The 14,516-nt window shown below is 26.6% G+C and overlaps 1 protein-coding gene across 2 annotated transcripts in view; it reads left to right on the top strand.

The window, feature by feature from the left end:
• The window catches only part of LOC107449496 (serine/threonine-protein kinase mig-15), a 64,419-nt gene that overhangs the window by 2,302 nt on the left and 47,601 nt on the right, over positions 1–14,516 (top strand). For both annotated transcript variants that reach the window (XM_043045543.2, XM_043045542.2), the window contains exons 2-10: positions 32–97; positions 1,393–1,449; positions 3,035–3,079; positions 5,480–5,560; positions 7,741–7,789; positions 7,882–7,943; positions 9,566–9,656; positions 11,824–11,896; positions 14,340–14,397. In XM_043045543.2, the coding sequence (XP_042901477.1) occupies positions 32–97; positions 1,393–1,449; positions 3,035–3,079; positions 5,480–5,560; positions 7,741–7,789; positions 7,882–7,943; positions 9,566–9,656; positions 11,824–11,896; positions 14,340–14,397 (582 nt within the window). The remainder of the gene's footprint in view (positions 1–31; positions 98–1,392; positions 1,450–3,034; positions 3,080–5,479; positions 5,561–7,740; positions 7,790–7,881; positions 7,944–9,565; positions 9,657–11,823; positions 11,897–14,339; positions 14,398–14,516) is intronic.

Raw genomic sequence — 14,516 nt, 5'->3', positions numbered from 1 at the left:
TTATAAGAATATTTTTGTTTGTTTAAATTAGGATCCTGCTGGTATATTTGAATTGATTGAAGTAGTTGGAAATGGAACCTATGGACAAGTTTACAAGGTAGTATTCTCACCTTTGAAATATCTCATTCGTTGATATACTTAATTCATTTTTAGAATATTAAAGAGTATCAGAATTTCCGGTACATCCACACTACTCATTTTCAGGGTTCTAATAGAATTATCTGTCTAATAGTCCCAAGCTCTCCAGATAGGTCTCTTTCTATACCTTTAGTCCATGTTTTAAGGAAAATATTAGGCATGTAATGAATAGTGATTTGGCTGAATACCGAATATTTGGCCAAAAACACAGGTGGAGTATCAAATATTCAACGACCAAATGACCACATTTTTTTCCAAAAAAATTATTAGTAAATATTATTTTATAGTAATAAATAAGTTAAGTCATTATTGAAAAATAATCTAACTTAGCTATATTATTAGTGGGTTAAATAGAAAAAGAAACTATAATAGTTATCAATTAGGAATATTCAAGATAAAAGAAACTGACAAACAAATATTAAAAAAAATAATAAATTAAGTTGTAAAGAAGTTGAAAAAAAGAGATGTAGAAAAAAAATCCTCTTAGTTCTTAAAACAAAACATTAAATGCTAAATATATTTTTTATTGCTTTATAGATGTAGAATAATAGATATAAGCTTAATAAATAAATAGTAATGGGCTTAATAAGTAAATTATAACTTTTAAAGTCATGACTTATAAAAAAACGATCTTGTGGACAATAATCTTATCTTAAAATAATGTTTTTTCTTTTCTATAAATTAAGAAAAAAGATTTAAATGGTATTTTTTATATATTTTTTTTAGTGCTCATTTAAAGTTTCTTTGGAGAAAACTTAGTTACTATGCAAAATTGTTTTTCTATTTCTCATATTTTCTTTGAATAAGCAGTTTTTTTTTAAAATTTATTTTTAAAGCTATTATTCAGTTTTTTTTTTTTAAGTGAAGCCATTATAGTCTTCGACGCCCGGTGGCTGAGCGGTAGCGCTTCGCGCTGTCGTGCCACAGGTCCTCGGTCCACAGGTTGACTCAGCCTTTCATCCCTTCAGTGGGTCGATAAATGAGTACCAAGCATGCTTGGGAACTAAACACTGGGGGTTCCGCGTTCAGCTGACCACCTGACCGGAACATCTGCTCCTGCACCCCAGAGCCCAAGGTCAAGAAAACTGAGATGGGCACAGTAGGCCTTGGTCCTCTATGGGCTGTCGCGCCACTGAGTTTAGTTTTTTTTTTTCATTATAGTCTTCCCCCCTTCATATTTGTGTCTTTTTATTAGAACATTATTTGCTATACAATGGATTATTTATTTATTATTTTTTCTTGTTGTCATTTTAGGGACGTCATACAAAAACAGGACAACTTGCTGCAATCAAGATTATGGATGTCACTGAGGTAACTTATTTTTTGCAATTTTTATGTAAATTTTAATTGTCTTTAGTTAATAGTTTTATTAACTTTCATATAAGAATGACAGAAAATTGAATAAACTTTTCTTATTTGTAAAGAGAACTTACAGCTTTCAAAAATTACCAAATTAGTTTTAACTATACATTTATGTTCGTTGGATGTGCTACTTCAGTTAGGTTTTTGCTCTTCCATTCATATGATTTGTTTTTTTAAAGCTGAATGCATGATGTTTTTAACAATGGAAATACTTTGTTCTGCATAAAAATTTTGTTTAAGTGGAAATTATTTTTAATTGTGAAAAGAAACCTGACAAGAAAATTTNAAATACATAGCCTTCTGACTTCTGTGAGAAATTAGGAGGAATGTTATTGAGGAATGTTAAATAGAATATCAGGGTTGCCACTCTACATGGAGAACAGGGAAAACCTGGAAAATACAGGGAATTTAAAAATCACCTAAAATAACAGGGAAAATGCAGGGAATTTTGATTTTTTCCTTGCAAACTGGGAAAATACAGGGAATTTTGTTTCTTGTTTTTGTCTTTTAAAAAATGGTACCCACTCAAAGCGTAATCTATGGGATATTTAGCCATGATATTTCAGCTATACTAAACTATTTCACTTACTATAACATTATTTAAATATGTTCAGCTGNTGAGAAGAAAAAAATAATGAACTACTAGTTGCAAAAACAGTTTCAGATTTGTATGATTGTTGCAAACTAGCATGTTAAAGCAAAAATAGTTTCAACATTTTATACAGTTCAAATCATTGTTGATTTTCTTTATGTTTACTTAAAACTGATGCTTTTGAAAGAAAAAAAAATTATTAAAAATACATAGCCTTCTGACTTCTGTGAGAAATTAGGAGGAATGTTATTGAGGAATGTTAAATAGAATTATATGCTTTTTACAACAGATTCAATAATCACATTTACTAAAACTGCAAACTCTGCAGAAATGTTCCATTAAATTATTACAAAATTTGCACCGGATTCATTAAAATTATGCCATGGGCCAAGTAAATATTTTTTATGTTCAATAGTTTTTATTTAACGTATAATTTCTCTGTTTTGTGCAGTTTGACCAAATATTCGATTAACCTAAGGTCAAAAAGCACAGCAAGTTGTCAGCTTGCAAAATTAAAGGGCATAGCAATATTTTTTCAGTACCAAAATCACTTTAATTTGTAACTGAATTTTTTTTTTTTTTTTTTTTTTTTTTTTTTTTTTTTTTTTTTTTTTTTTNTTTTTTTTAGTCAAAGAGACATTTACTGTTTCTAAAACCTTTTTAACCATATGAATTCAAAGGTAAATTTATTGATTCAAAACTAGTTTCTCTCAGGTTAAAAAGAAAAAAAAATCTGTTTGCTCTAAAAATGTAGTGTGATTCTTGTGCATCGATAATCTTATGTACAGAATAAAATGTCTATTTTTGTTTTCTAAAATTTTGAAACTAGTTGGTCTTAATAAATTTCTTTGCATTTTCCTATTTATTATCCATCAATGCAAAAAGTGCAGTTTATTTTGTATTTTATTACATTTGTATTTAATTATTACTTTTAAATTTTAGGATGAAGAGGAGGAAATAAAATTAGAAATAAATGTCTTAAAAAAAGTAATGTATTTAAATAGATTAGATTCTGTTTTTTATTTCACTTTCTGACACTTCTTAAAATTTATTGTTAAATTTATTGATCAGGAGAATTTATTCAGTACCTGAATAACTTATTTAAAGGTGAATATAGTAAACTAAATTTAAAAAAAATTAGTTTAGCAAATGATAGTAAAATAAATAAAAAATAATATGCAAACTATTTATTAAAACCAAAAATTTTTATTTAAAAATACTTTTAAGTTTATGCAAAGTAGTTATTTGCAAATATGCAACTGCAAAGAGGTGAAACTTATTATCTACTTTTAAAAATGTACATGTAAAATACAAATTAAGTTATCTAAGTAAAAACACATTTTAACTTCAAGTTATGAGCACAAAACTAAATTAAATCTACTAATTTTTCTACTAAATTTTTTTTGATGTCATCTTAAGCTTCTACATGATTGAATGTATTAATTTGTTTATTCCTATTACACTCTAGTTTAAAGAAACTTTAAACAGTCAGTACTCAAAACAACCTAAAAAACAATACTGATTTTTTTTTTTACCTCATTTTTTCCCTTTCATGTCAGATTTTTACTGAAGGAGAGAAAATTTCACATTGGAGTGCTCTTTGAACTAAATGCTTGTTTATGTTTGAGAGAAATTGAAAGAGAAGAATTCGTTCATCAGCGATTGATTACTATTTTGCAGTGGTTTTTCAAATGTTCCAATTGATTTTTTTTTTGTTTTTTTTTTGGTTTAAAAAAATCTCTAGAAATTTTATTTCAAGGAAAAAATTTTTTACTCAATTTACAAAAATTCCAGTTATTTGAGCTTTTAGGTTCGTTGAATTTTGGACAGTTGGATTTTTACTGTAACATGGTACGTATAGAAATAACATGACAAAAACTCCAACTACTATGAATTCTCCATAGTTTCAGAAAATACTTTTCCCAGTAAAAATGTATATTTTAATAAATTAGAATGAAGAAAATTTCATTCACCCCTAAACACCAGTAATTTAAGCACGCACACAGATATATATGGCTATATTAATGAATGCTTAGGTTCTAATTTTTTATTATTTTTTTTTATTTTTGATAAATGTGTTTCAAAAAAATTTGTTTCAGTTCACTACCACTGAAAAAATAATTTGTAGCAGTTTGAAATAGTTGAAGTCTCAGACATATGTAAGAAATGATAAATAAAAAACAATAAATAAAAAAAAAACATTGACTCATCTCCCTTTATTAGTTGACCAATAAAGCGATGCACTTCAAATGATAAACTTTCACTTGCAGCCAAACTACCAATATTATAATATCAGTATAGAAAAGTTTTGAAGAGATTCACCATGAAAAAGATTAAGTCTTAAATAAATTTTAATCTCACTGCTCATTTGCTATTGGTTTAACCCCTTCCTTCTCGCTCCTGTGAAAATGACGGGGTGATGTTTCGCCCTCTATTTCTCGCTCCCGTAATATTTCTGGGCTGGAGTGTTCAGTAATAACGCACCAATGAGAACAAAACTAATTCATTTCTTTTGCCTGGAAAATATTTTATTTCTTATTTTACATACCAAATGGCAGTACCAGGATATTTTTAGGGTAATTGTAGATAAAGAGAGGTAGTAAGAGATGTAGGAAGGAAACCTGATATTACTGTCCAGATTGTGACATTGTCCTCTGTATCTCATGCTTTGAAATTTATCACACAAGAAAAAATTACTAATCTTTATTTATATTATAAGCAAGTTTAATAAAATTCTTTTTTAATGTTTAAAACACATATTTTTTAAATTTTCCTTGCTTGCTGGAAAACCAACATTAAGTCATAGTAACCCTGAATGATGGGTTTTCCTAAAAATTTAATTATCTAAAATTTCAAGCTAAAAACAATTTAAAAGTGAATATATATATATTGTTCATACACATATTTTTATATAAGTTTCAGGGATAAAAAAATAGGCACTTTTATGACTGTTTTCTTGAAAATTAACTGATCGTTAGGGGGTTAAAAGAATTGTGGCTGAACAAATTTTGAAACATGTTTTTAGCATCATTCAGAAGTAGTAAAAATGTAGTGATGTAAAATTATTTTCAAATATATTTGTTTTATTTGCTTCACATCAAAATTTTGTAAGCTGAAATTTGAGTAAGGAAATTTACTGGTATATGTTATTTAACTACTACTAAAAGTACAGCAGTTATAAAATTAGTTTCCAAATGCATTTAATCTACTACATTTCAAAACTTTGTAAAAGCTTTACTAAAACTGTTTCAAACACAAAAATGCAAGAAGATTTAAAGTTTTTTTTTTAATACTTTTAAATTATTTTCTAATGTATATGAATTTTACTATAAAACATTATTATATTTCATGTAATCTTTGTTAATGTGTTAATAATTTTTTTCTCAGTATTCACATCACCGTAATATTGCAACTTACTATGGAGCTTTCATTCAAAAATGTCTACCTGGGAAAGATGATAAACTTTGGGTGAGATAAAACTGTTTTTTATTTTTCAAAAATAATATGCATATAAACTATATAAACTAAATCATAACCTTTTACTCAAGAACTTGACGGCAAAACTTTTCTGTGTGATAGGATGTATCTAAACGAGCAATATTCATCGTAGAATGTATCATCGGAACACAAGTTAGAGCAGTGAGAAGTTAAAAGGTAGTTTTCCTTTGTCACATTTTATGAATCAACGCAAGAATGAGAAAAGATGTGTAAGAAACTTTTTATTCGAGGGAATGTTATTGATGTACAAAGAAATTTCTCAAAGGATTTTCCATCAGCTGCAATGCAGGCATCTCACCTCTGGTGTAGGGATAGACATACATTTGTTAAAACAGCAAGCAATTTCTTTGAGCATCTCTTCAAGCAATTCCTTGTAGAAACAATTACATCTTTTTCCTTTGAGCAATATCAATAATTTTCTTGTGAATGAAAAAAAAATTCTGAAGCATCTTTTCCCATTTTTATGTTAATTCTTTAAATGTGACAGTGGAAAACTACCTTTTAACTTCTCTCTGCTTGTTTTTTTTTAATACATTCCGTTTATACATACTATGACGAATATTGCTCGTGTAGATGTGTTCGTTCACCCAGTTAAGTTTTGCTATCTTGTTGAGACTCACCATATATATTGTATACTAAGGCAATGTAATACTGTTTTTATCATTTGTTTTATAACGGATTAAACTCATAATTTGATGTAGTAGTCAAGTTGTTGTTAAGGGGTTAAATGGGCTTTTGCCAGGCAAAAAAAGCATATCTCTTATTTTTACTATAATAAAAAAATTATCTTATAAAGCATGTATCAAAAAAAATTTGAATAACATTTTGTTGAATTTTCTTATAAAAATTATGACAGTTAAGCTGTTGAAAATTAAAAGATCCCCTTAGAAAATAGTAACCTTGTGGTGGACAGCATAGCTCATATATATATGAAAGCTTTACATGAAATCAAAAAACCAAACATGTTTTTGTTAGTTGGTGAGTAAATTCCTGATTGCATTAAAGAATTCAAAAAAAAAAATAATAAATAAATTGGAATTGATAGTAGAGTTGCATTCTAGAAAATAAGATTTTCTGTAAAGTGTAGATTTTTATTGCCTTGTAAAATGAACCGTGAAGAGCCAAATTAGCTTAAAAAAGGTGTGAAAAAGAAAATTAAAAAGTTATAATTGTAATCTTATATATATGTAAATGCATTCAGGTTACACTCTTAAATATTAACGCTTGTTACTGCCTACCTTCCATAATAATGATTAATACATGAAGTGCTCTTTGCTACACCTTAAACATAATGTTATTTTTTGGGCCATCCATTCCAATATAAGTAAAAATATTCTGGCAGCAGCCCATTGTGGGCCACAAGAAGTCGCAGAGGTTATGTTCCAAACTTTTGAGACTAACAACATGATTGATGCAATGTGGTCATCATTGCTTAAAAGTCACTTTTACTTTCCAGTTAAGCTGGAATTTGCTTATCCAGTTAAGCTACCCATTGATCTGAAGCTTAGTAGACTTCAAGCTGCGACTGGGAATGAAACTTCAGTCCTTCATATTGACAATTGAGTGCCTTAAGCACTAAGCCACTGCAACTCTTATTCCAACATAACCATGAAAAAGTTTAAAAATTTAATTTTCAGGGAATTGCTCCAAAAACTAGGGCTAAACATTTTTGCACTTTCAAAATAACCAATTTTCTTTTGATGATAAGTTAATGGTTAGCTAAAAGTCTTCTGGAAATCATTCAAACCACTATTTCTTTTAATATTGTGATCAATAAATGTGAAGTTTCTTGAATTCTCTAAAAACGAAGAAAGAGGGACAAGGCCTCCTACTCATTAGAGTAAGTAGTCTTAGAAGTAATCTATGGTCAAAAAGATGGTGTTTGAGAGTACTGAAAGATAAATTATATGTATAAATATGACCTCAAGGTGCTTTAGTGCTCTTTCTTCCTTTTATTTTTCTTGCCTTCAGTGAAGTGAAAATTCCCTCTCTCGGTCAATTGACCGAGCATAGTTGCATCTAACTCATGTGCCATTAAATTTAAGCAAATGAACTAACTCAACATATATAATTTATGGGATTAATTATGAGAAATCGTTTGCCTTCTATAAAATACCTATACTTTTTCAATTAATATGTTTACTTTGTAGTTGGTCATGGAGTATTGTGGAGCTGGATCTGTAACTGATTTAGTAAAATGTAAGTAAATTGCTTATCAAAGTTCAGTTTTATTTCTTATAATTGGGCAAGCCAAATGTGCATGATTTTAAATTATATGATTTAATTCCCAGCTACTAAAGGACAACCAATAAAAGAAGAATGGATTGCTTATATCTGTCGTGAAATTTTGAGGGTGAGTAGCCTGAAAAATTAAAAAATAATTTTCTTGATTCCAATTTGTATTTATTAAAATGTATAGAACTGATTTGTTATTTGCTGATCATCAAATTATTAAGAAAAAATGCAATTTTTTCAATCTGCAGTTTTAAAAAAAAGTAATGAATTTCTAAATTTGGAAATAAACACAGTAAAATATGCATTTTATAGCTTTAAAATATCGTTGCAGTTTCTATTAATAGTTGTTCTCTCCCTGTCGCTAGTTTTGAAAAAAAGTCACTAATTATCAGGTTTAAATAATTGTAGTACTCTAAATCCCACCTTTTATAGCTTTTAACTTATGGTCAATGCATATCACCCAAGAAAGAAAACGTTTCACCCTGAGTAACTTTTGATTGGATTTTTCGACTTAATTTTAGTGTTTAGAGAGGGTGATCTCAAATATGCTAATTAGTTAGAACAGATTATTGTCATGCCATAATGGGCATCACTTATTTCCTAGCTTTTTAAAATTTCTTTAATTTTATAAATTTAATATTTTTAATCTAATTTTAATTAAAACAATTGTTAGAATATGGGTGGAGCTTTTTTTTAAAAAGATTTTTTTTGGGGGGGGGGCAGCTGCCTTTAATTAAAATAATCCGGTTTGTTGAATATAGAGGTATCTCAATCTCTTTGCTTTTTGTGTAAACCATATCTTTTAATGCTGTTCACAAATAAGCAATCCAAATCCTCTTTAATTGATCTGCTATCATGTTGAGTTACTTGATGATAGTCATTTTTCTTGTACAGAATGATTTATATATTTTATCATTAATTTAATAATAGGTACACATGTTACAAAATAAATTTTACACGCATAATAAGCATTGAAAGAGAAGTATAGCATTATAAATATATTAATAGTGTTGTCAGAAAGGGTTAATACAAATGTATTTACAAATCTACAATAACAGAAATTAATTTCAGACCCACTGATTCTTTTTGTTTTATGTTTATCAAATATTGTCATCAATATAAATATTTTTCCCAGTTGGCTGAAATAAAATATCTGTAATGGTTTTGAACTCACTTTTTTGCATGCTGGAATGGATTTCATGCTTTTAAGAAAATTAAGTGTGGGGTTCAGAAATTGTATTTTTAGGATAAAGAGGATCATTCCTTTGAAAAACTCGATTTTTGAAATAAATAAAAATTTTATTTTTAAATAGTTAAATTCTAAAGTATCTCAAAATTTTTTAAGATATTTCTTTTACATTATTTTTAATATTTAATTTTTGTTTTCTTCTTATTAATGTTATTTTATTTTATTTTATTTTATGACCGCCGTTGAACAGTCGACCCAATTTTTGGGTTTACGACTACAAATGTTCAACGCCGTAGCCTTGTAATTTTGAACCAATCCAGAAGACAAGGAAACTTCTGTATCGGTACCCCCAGAGGTATTGATTTGTTATGGGAACATGGAGGACTTTGAGACTCGACAGATTTAACGTGCATCAGTCACCATTTACTACACGGGTTATTAATGTTATTGAAAACATATTACATACCTGTTAACAAATGGAGAACACTTGTGTTAATTTTTTTTTGAAACTTACTTATAGAATATAGTATAATGCCCACATTTTTTTTCAGGGTCTAAGTCATTTACATGCAAACAAGATCATTCATAGAGATATTAAAGGACAAAATGTTCTTTTAACAGATAATGCTGAAGTTAAATTGGGTAAATATACTTTTTTTCAACATTAAGTATTGTACATTTTTTGCTGTAAATTATTTTTTATAACTAGTTTTGCTTTATTTTAAAATTTGTATCGTTTGAAATTAGCTGTTTTTGTCATATTTATCTCTTCATTTACTTTTTTGTCACTATAACAATGTTAATTAAGCAGTTATTTATAAAATGATTCTTTTATAAATAGCTAATTTGTATTAACTGCAGAAACACTTTTGAAAGTATTGTTTTGTTTTTAATCTATATAGTTAAATAAAAACTTTGAAGTTAAAAATAATTTTTTTTTTCAAAAATTTTTTTCTTGTTATATTTTATAAATAAAATTATCTCTTGTTTAATGATTGCTTTTATTTTTATGCTAGTACTTTTTCCTATAGATATTTATTTGATAACACCAAGTCCAATGAAATGTTTTTGATATTAAAATTTTGCTTATACCACACAGCCATGCTAAAGCCTTATATCCTCTTCCTTCTAATTGAAAATACTGCCTTCTTGCTTTAGTATTCTGGTCTACCTGTTGAATCAGTTATGAACAGAATGATAGCAAAAATTGATATGTATGGCAAATCTAGCAAAAATAATAAATGTTTTAGTGAATTTCCTGTTACTCAGATCAGTTATGCTACTTGAAAAAAATTGAGCTATTAAAATTCCAAACTAAAATGAATTGAAATATTCATGTTTTCTTCTATTTTTTTTATTTACATAAACTAAAATATTGTTTGAAGCAAACATTTTTGTTAAAAGCTGTATTATTTTCAAAATATTTTTAAAAATTAACTTAATTTATTCTTTTAAAACAAAGTATATGCTTTAAAATAGTTATCTGTAAAACGGAATCTGGTAACTTATAGTTTAAATCTTCTTAAAAAATAGTAACTTTTTTTTAAAATTGTTATTTGCAACACTTTCATGCCCAGGAATATTTGCCAAAATGTTTAAAATCACATAAAATTTAGATAATGGCTGATAGTAAAGAAAAAAGACAGACAGACAGACAAAAAAAAAAAAAAAAAAAAAAAAAAAAAAAAAAAAAAAAAAAAAAAAAAAAANAAAAAAAAAAAAAAAAAGGGTGGTCGCATGAGGGGTTAAAAAGATGCCCTTGCACCTCCCTCAAAATTCAATAAATTAAAATTATATTTTACTTTTAACTGTTATTATTTTTTGTTTATGTTTAGTACTGTTTTTTATTTTAAGTATTGTTTTTTAATAAAGCATGATTTTTGCATTTTTTATGTTTAAATGTTTGTCAAAATTGTTTGTTTAGTAGCTTTAATTAATATTTAAATTATTTGCAAAATTATTTGTTTCCCAAATATAAAAATACTTTTCAGAAATACAAAAGAAAAGTATTTTTGCATGATTTTTGAATATTTTCTTTGGTTGCACCACCCAATGAAACTTCTGAGAGTACTACCTACAAAAAAATTTCTTTTTTTATTCATTTTTTTAACTTAAGTTTGAATTTATTATTAGTTTTAACTTCAAATTATGAAATCTGTTTATAACATGAGTAAAATATTTAGAGAAAGTTAGGATAAGTTTCTCTAAAAAATTATTAGTTTCTTTCTGTTCTTAGAGCCATGGCTGAAATAGGGTTTGTCATTACCCCTATTTTTTCAACTATAGTATTTATTTTATTTTTAAGTGTTCAATTATATTTGGGATATTATGCTTGGGAGACAAAAAATACTTTGAATTTTTTAAACTATGGACTCTTGAAATTATGACTAATAGAAAAATATTTAATGTTAAAGCACAAGTATTTTACAGGGATTCTAACCTTACAATGATCAAATCTCTGGGCAAAATTGTTCTGGCATTGCCTGGCTACGCCCTATTTTCTCATAGATAACTGGTATTTTTAATGCAGGAAATTCTGTAGCTAAAAGTTCTTTGAAAAAGATGAGACTAACAGAGTGCTAAAATTACCTAATTTTTTATCTAAAATTTTAATTTTAAATATGATGGAACATCATTAACTAATTGTTTCATGTTCTGATTCCAATGAGTATGACACTCAATCATGGGTATAAAAAAGCTGCTACATTATTGCTTTCTTTGTGTTAGATCAACCTATTTTCTGTCTAATTTTCAATAAAAACTATCCAATTGTTTATTTGATAGTAAAGGTATATATAAATTTTTTTAGTTGATTTTGGAGTTAGTGCTCAACTTGATCGCACAATCGGAAGAAGAAATACATTTATTGGTACACCCTACTGGTGAGTATTATTGCTAATTTTAATATTTTTGAGTTTTTATTATTATGTTAAATTTTTTTGCAGTATATTTTAAAATAGTGGTTTAATTATTCAAAATCTTTATTTTTATTCAGTTTCTAAGAAAGCAAAAACATTTTTTTATTTATTTTAATATTCTGTACTTGTGTTAAATTTGTTTCCTTAATACATAGTTTTGTTTGTATTATGTATCTAAATATAATTTTGTTTCTTTTTTTATTTATTTTTTTACACATCCTTTTCATGCATACATTTAAAATAATTAAAGCTAATTTTAAGATTTTGTTTTCCATTTTTATTAATGAAATTATTTGTTTTTATACAACTTTATAACAATGGAGAGCATATTTTTTAATGATTGCAACCCTCTAAGAAGTTTCAAAAATGTTATTCTGGAATGTTGATTTATTAGCTCTGAAAAGTATGGAATCTTGAAGTCTTTATCAGATTTTACAATTAATTTGTTAGATATTTTCAAAAGATGCATTTTATGATATGAAACTCAACTTCAACCCCTGGGAGTAAGGCAGGGGATAAATTTGGGAAAGTGTCAAGTTCAGAATTATTTTATTGAATACCAATATTTTTTGAAAGAATTTCACAAGTGCATTTTTAGATTTATGCATATTTCTTAAGAGATTTGACTATTTTCATACATTTTGGAAACTACATATTATTTTTAAAGTTTATTATTAGTATTTATTCCTATTTAAACTGTTTGTTTTAGAAACTAACCTCTCTCTTTTTCATGACATATTTAACGAATATAGTCAGGTTTTCAGAATACTTATTATTATTATTCATTTTTTTTTGTTTAATACTGCTTATTATGATCTTAGCTTTGCCCACTAAATGATTGCGAAATTGTTTAGTAGATATGCAATAACTTATTGATAAAGTTTTATAAAAAAAATAGAATGTTTATTGTGTTACCAGTCTATTTTTAGAGAAGACAAGTTACGTTGATTTAAAGGTGTCAAATCTTTTTCAATGATCATAGTTAAGCAGATTTTATTAGGTTACTGAAGTGAAATACACTATTCTAAATTAATCTAAAATAAAAATGAAGGTAATTTCTATTCATATTTCACATCATTTTATGAAGAAAAAGCGAAATAAGAGATAAAAATAGTGGAAAACAAATGTAATGAAAATAAAGGAGTGGTGTCGAACATAAAAATAATTATGAATTTACAGTAAAAATATTTATTGTTCTCATCTAAATGGACTATACAAATGAGACATAGAATCTTGCTTTAAACAGAAATCATAATTTAACTGTTAAATCCTAGTGGCACAGTACAATTAATTATGCATTTTGGTGTTGGACGTAAAATATCAAAAGTGCATCTTGGGAATTTTTTTGTAAATCAAAATGTAAATAGTTTCTACACATTCGTGCAAGATAACCTGTTGTGATATAGTTTATTTTAATTATTATTTATTCCATTTTCTGTTGTTAGTATGAATTTTTAAAAAAGAAAAACTGTACTTGTTAGAGATTAACTTGCTGTGGTTAAAAATTTCAAATTATTTAGACTTTCATTTAACAGCCTATAGCAAACGGTTATTTATAAGTTAAAAGTTATTTCTGAATCTTCAGGTTTTACCTTGAAAATAAAACCTTGTTTGTTTAAAAAATATTAAGTTTGACCTTGAAAATAAAATCTTGTTTGTTTAAAAAATATTAAGTTTAAAATTTTGGTCATCTGATTGACCTTAGGAATTGCCCACATTGTTTTTTAAGTTTTCCTACAGCTTGAAATATTGTTTATGTTTGGCATCCTATAGCAGATTTTGTTTATAAACTCTTGTGTCATTACCCCATTAAGTCCTATTATTATTTTGTGAAATTAAAATGAAATCCAATTCTAAAAAGTCAACTATAGTTTTTGGAAAATTCTGATTCCTTCGTAGTTTAGTTGGTTTAGGTTTAAATTTTCCAACCTTGTTTGAAGAAAAAAAATATAGAATCTCTTACATTTTTTAATTGTGAATTACTTTTGCGAAAGTAGTTAAACCTTTTACAAGGATTTTACTATATAGTACTAAAAATTAGTACAATTTAGCAGTACAAACTGCTAAATATTTAAACACTGTGTTTTTGAGAAAAAAATACTGATTGTTTATTAGTTCAATTATTTTAGGTTAGTTGAATAAGCTAGTAACTTCTTTAATGAACTAAACATATCGTCACTTAGTTAACATTGATGAAAGTGATATTGGTGAAATATTGGATTCAGATTTAAAATGATTTCGGATTAAGAGAAATTGTTACAATTATAGGAGAAAATAAGACTGTCTTTATATCAGAGTTAAAAATTTTTTTAACCTACTTAAAATCACAATAATTGTGTAACTTACATAAAAACACAAAATTAATATAGTACAACAATGAATGAAAATATTTGATTATTATATTTAGGATGGCGCCTGAAGTAATTGCTTGTGATGAAAACCCTGATGCTACTTATGATAACAGGGTGAGTTTTTGGCAATTATTTTTAGGCTTATTTTTGTTACATATTAGTTAATTTTCTCTTTATTATTTTTATTCATTCATTCGTTAAGATTTCATTAAAAATCAGCTTATTATTTTTTA

This window comes from Parasteatoda tepidariorum, chromosome X2 (assembly GCF_043381705.1).
Source record: "Parasteatoda tepidariorum isolate YZ-2023 chromosome X2, CAS_Ptep_4.0, whole genome shotgun sequence".
In the NCBI taxonomy this organism is placed as follows: Eukaryota; Metazoa; Arthropoda; class Arachnida; order Araneae; family Theridiidae; genus Parasteatoda; species Parasteatoda tepidariorum.
The sequence above is the reverse complement of the archived record's forward strand: the minus strand, read 5'-3'. Positions and strand labels throughout refer to the sequence as shown.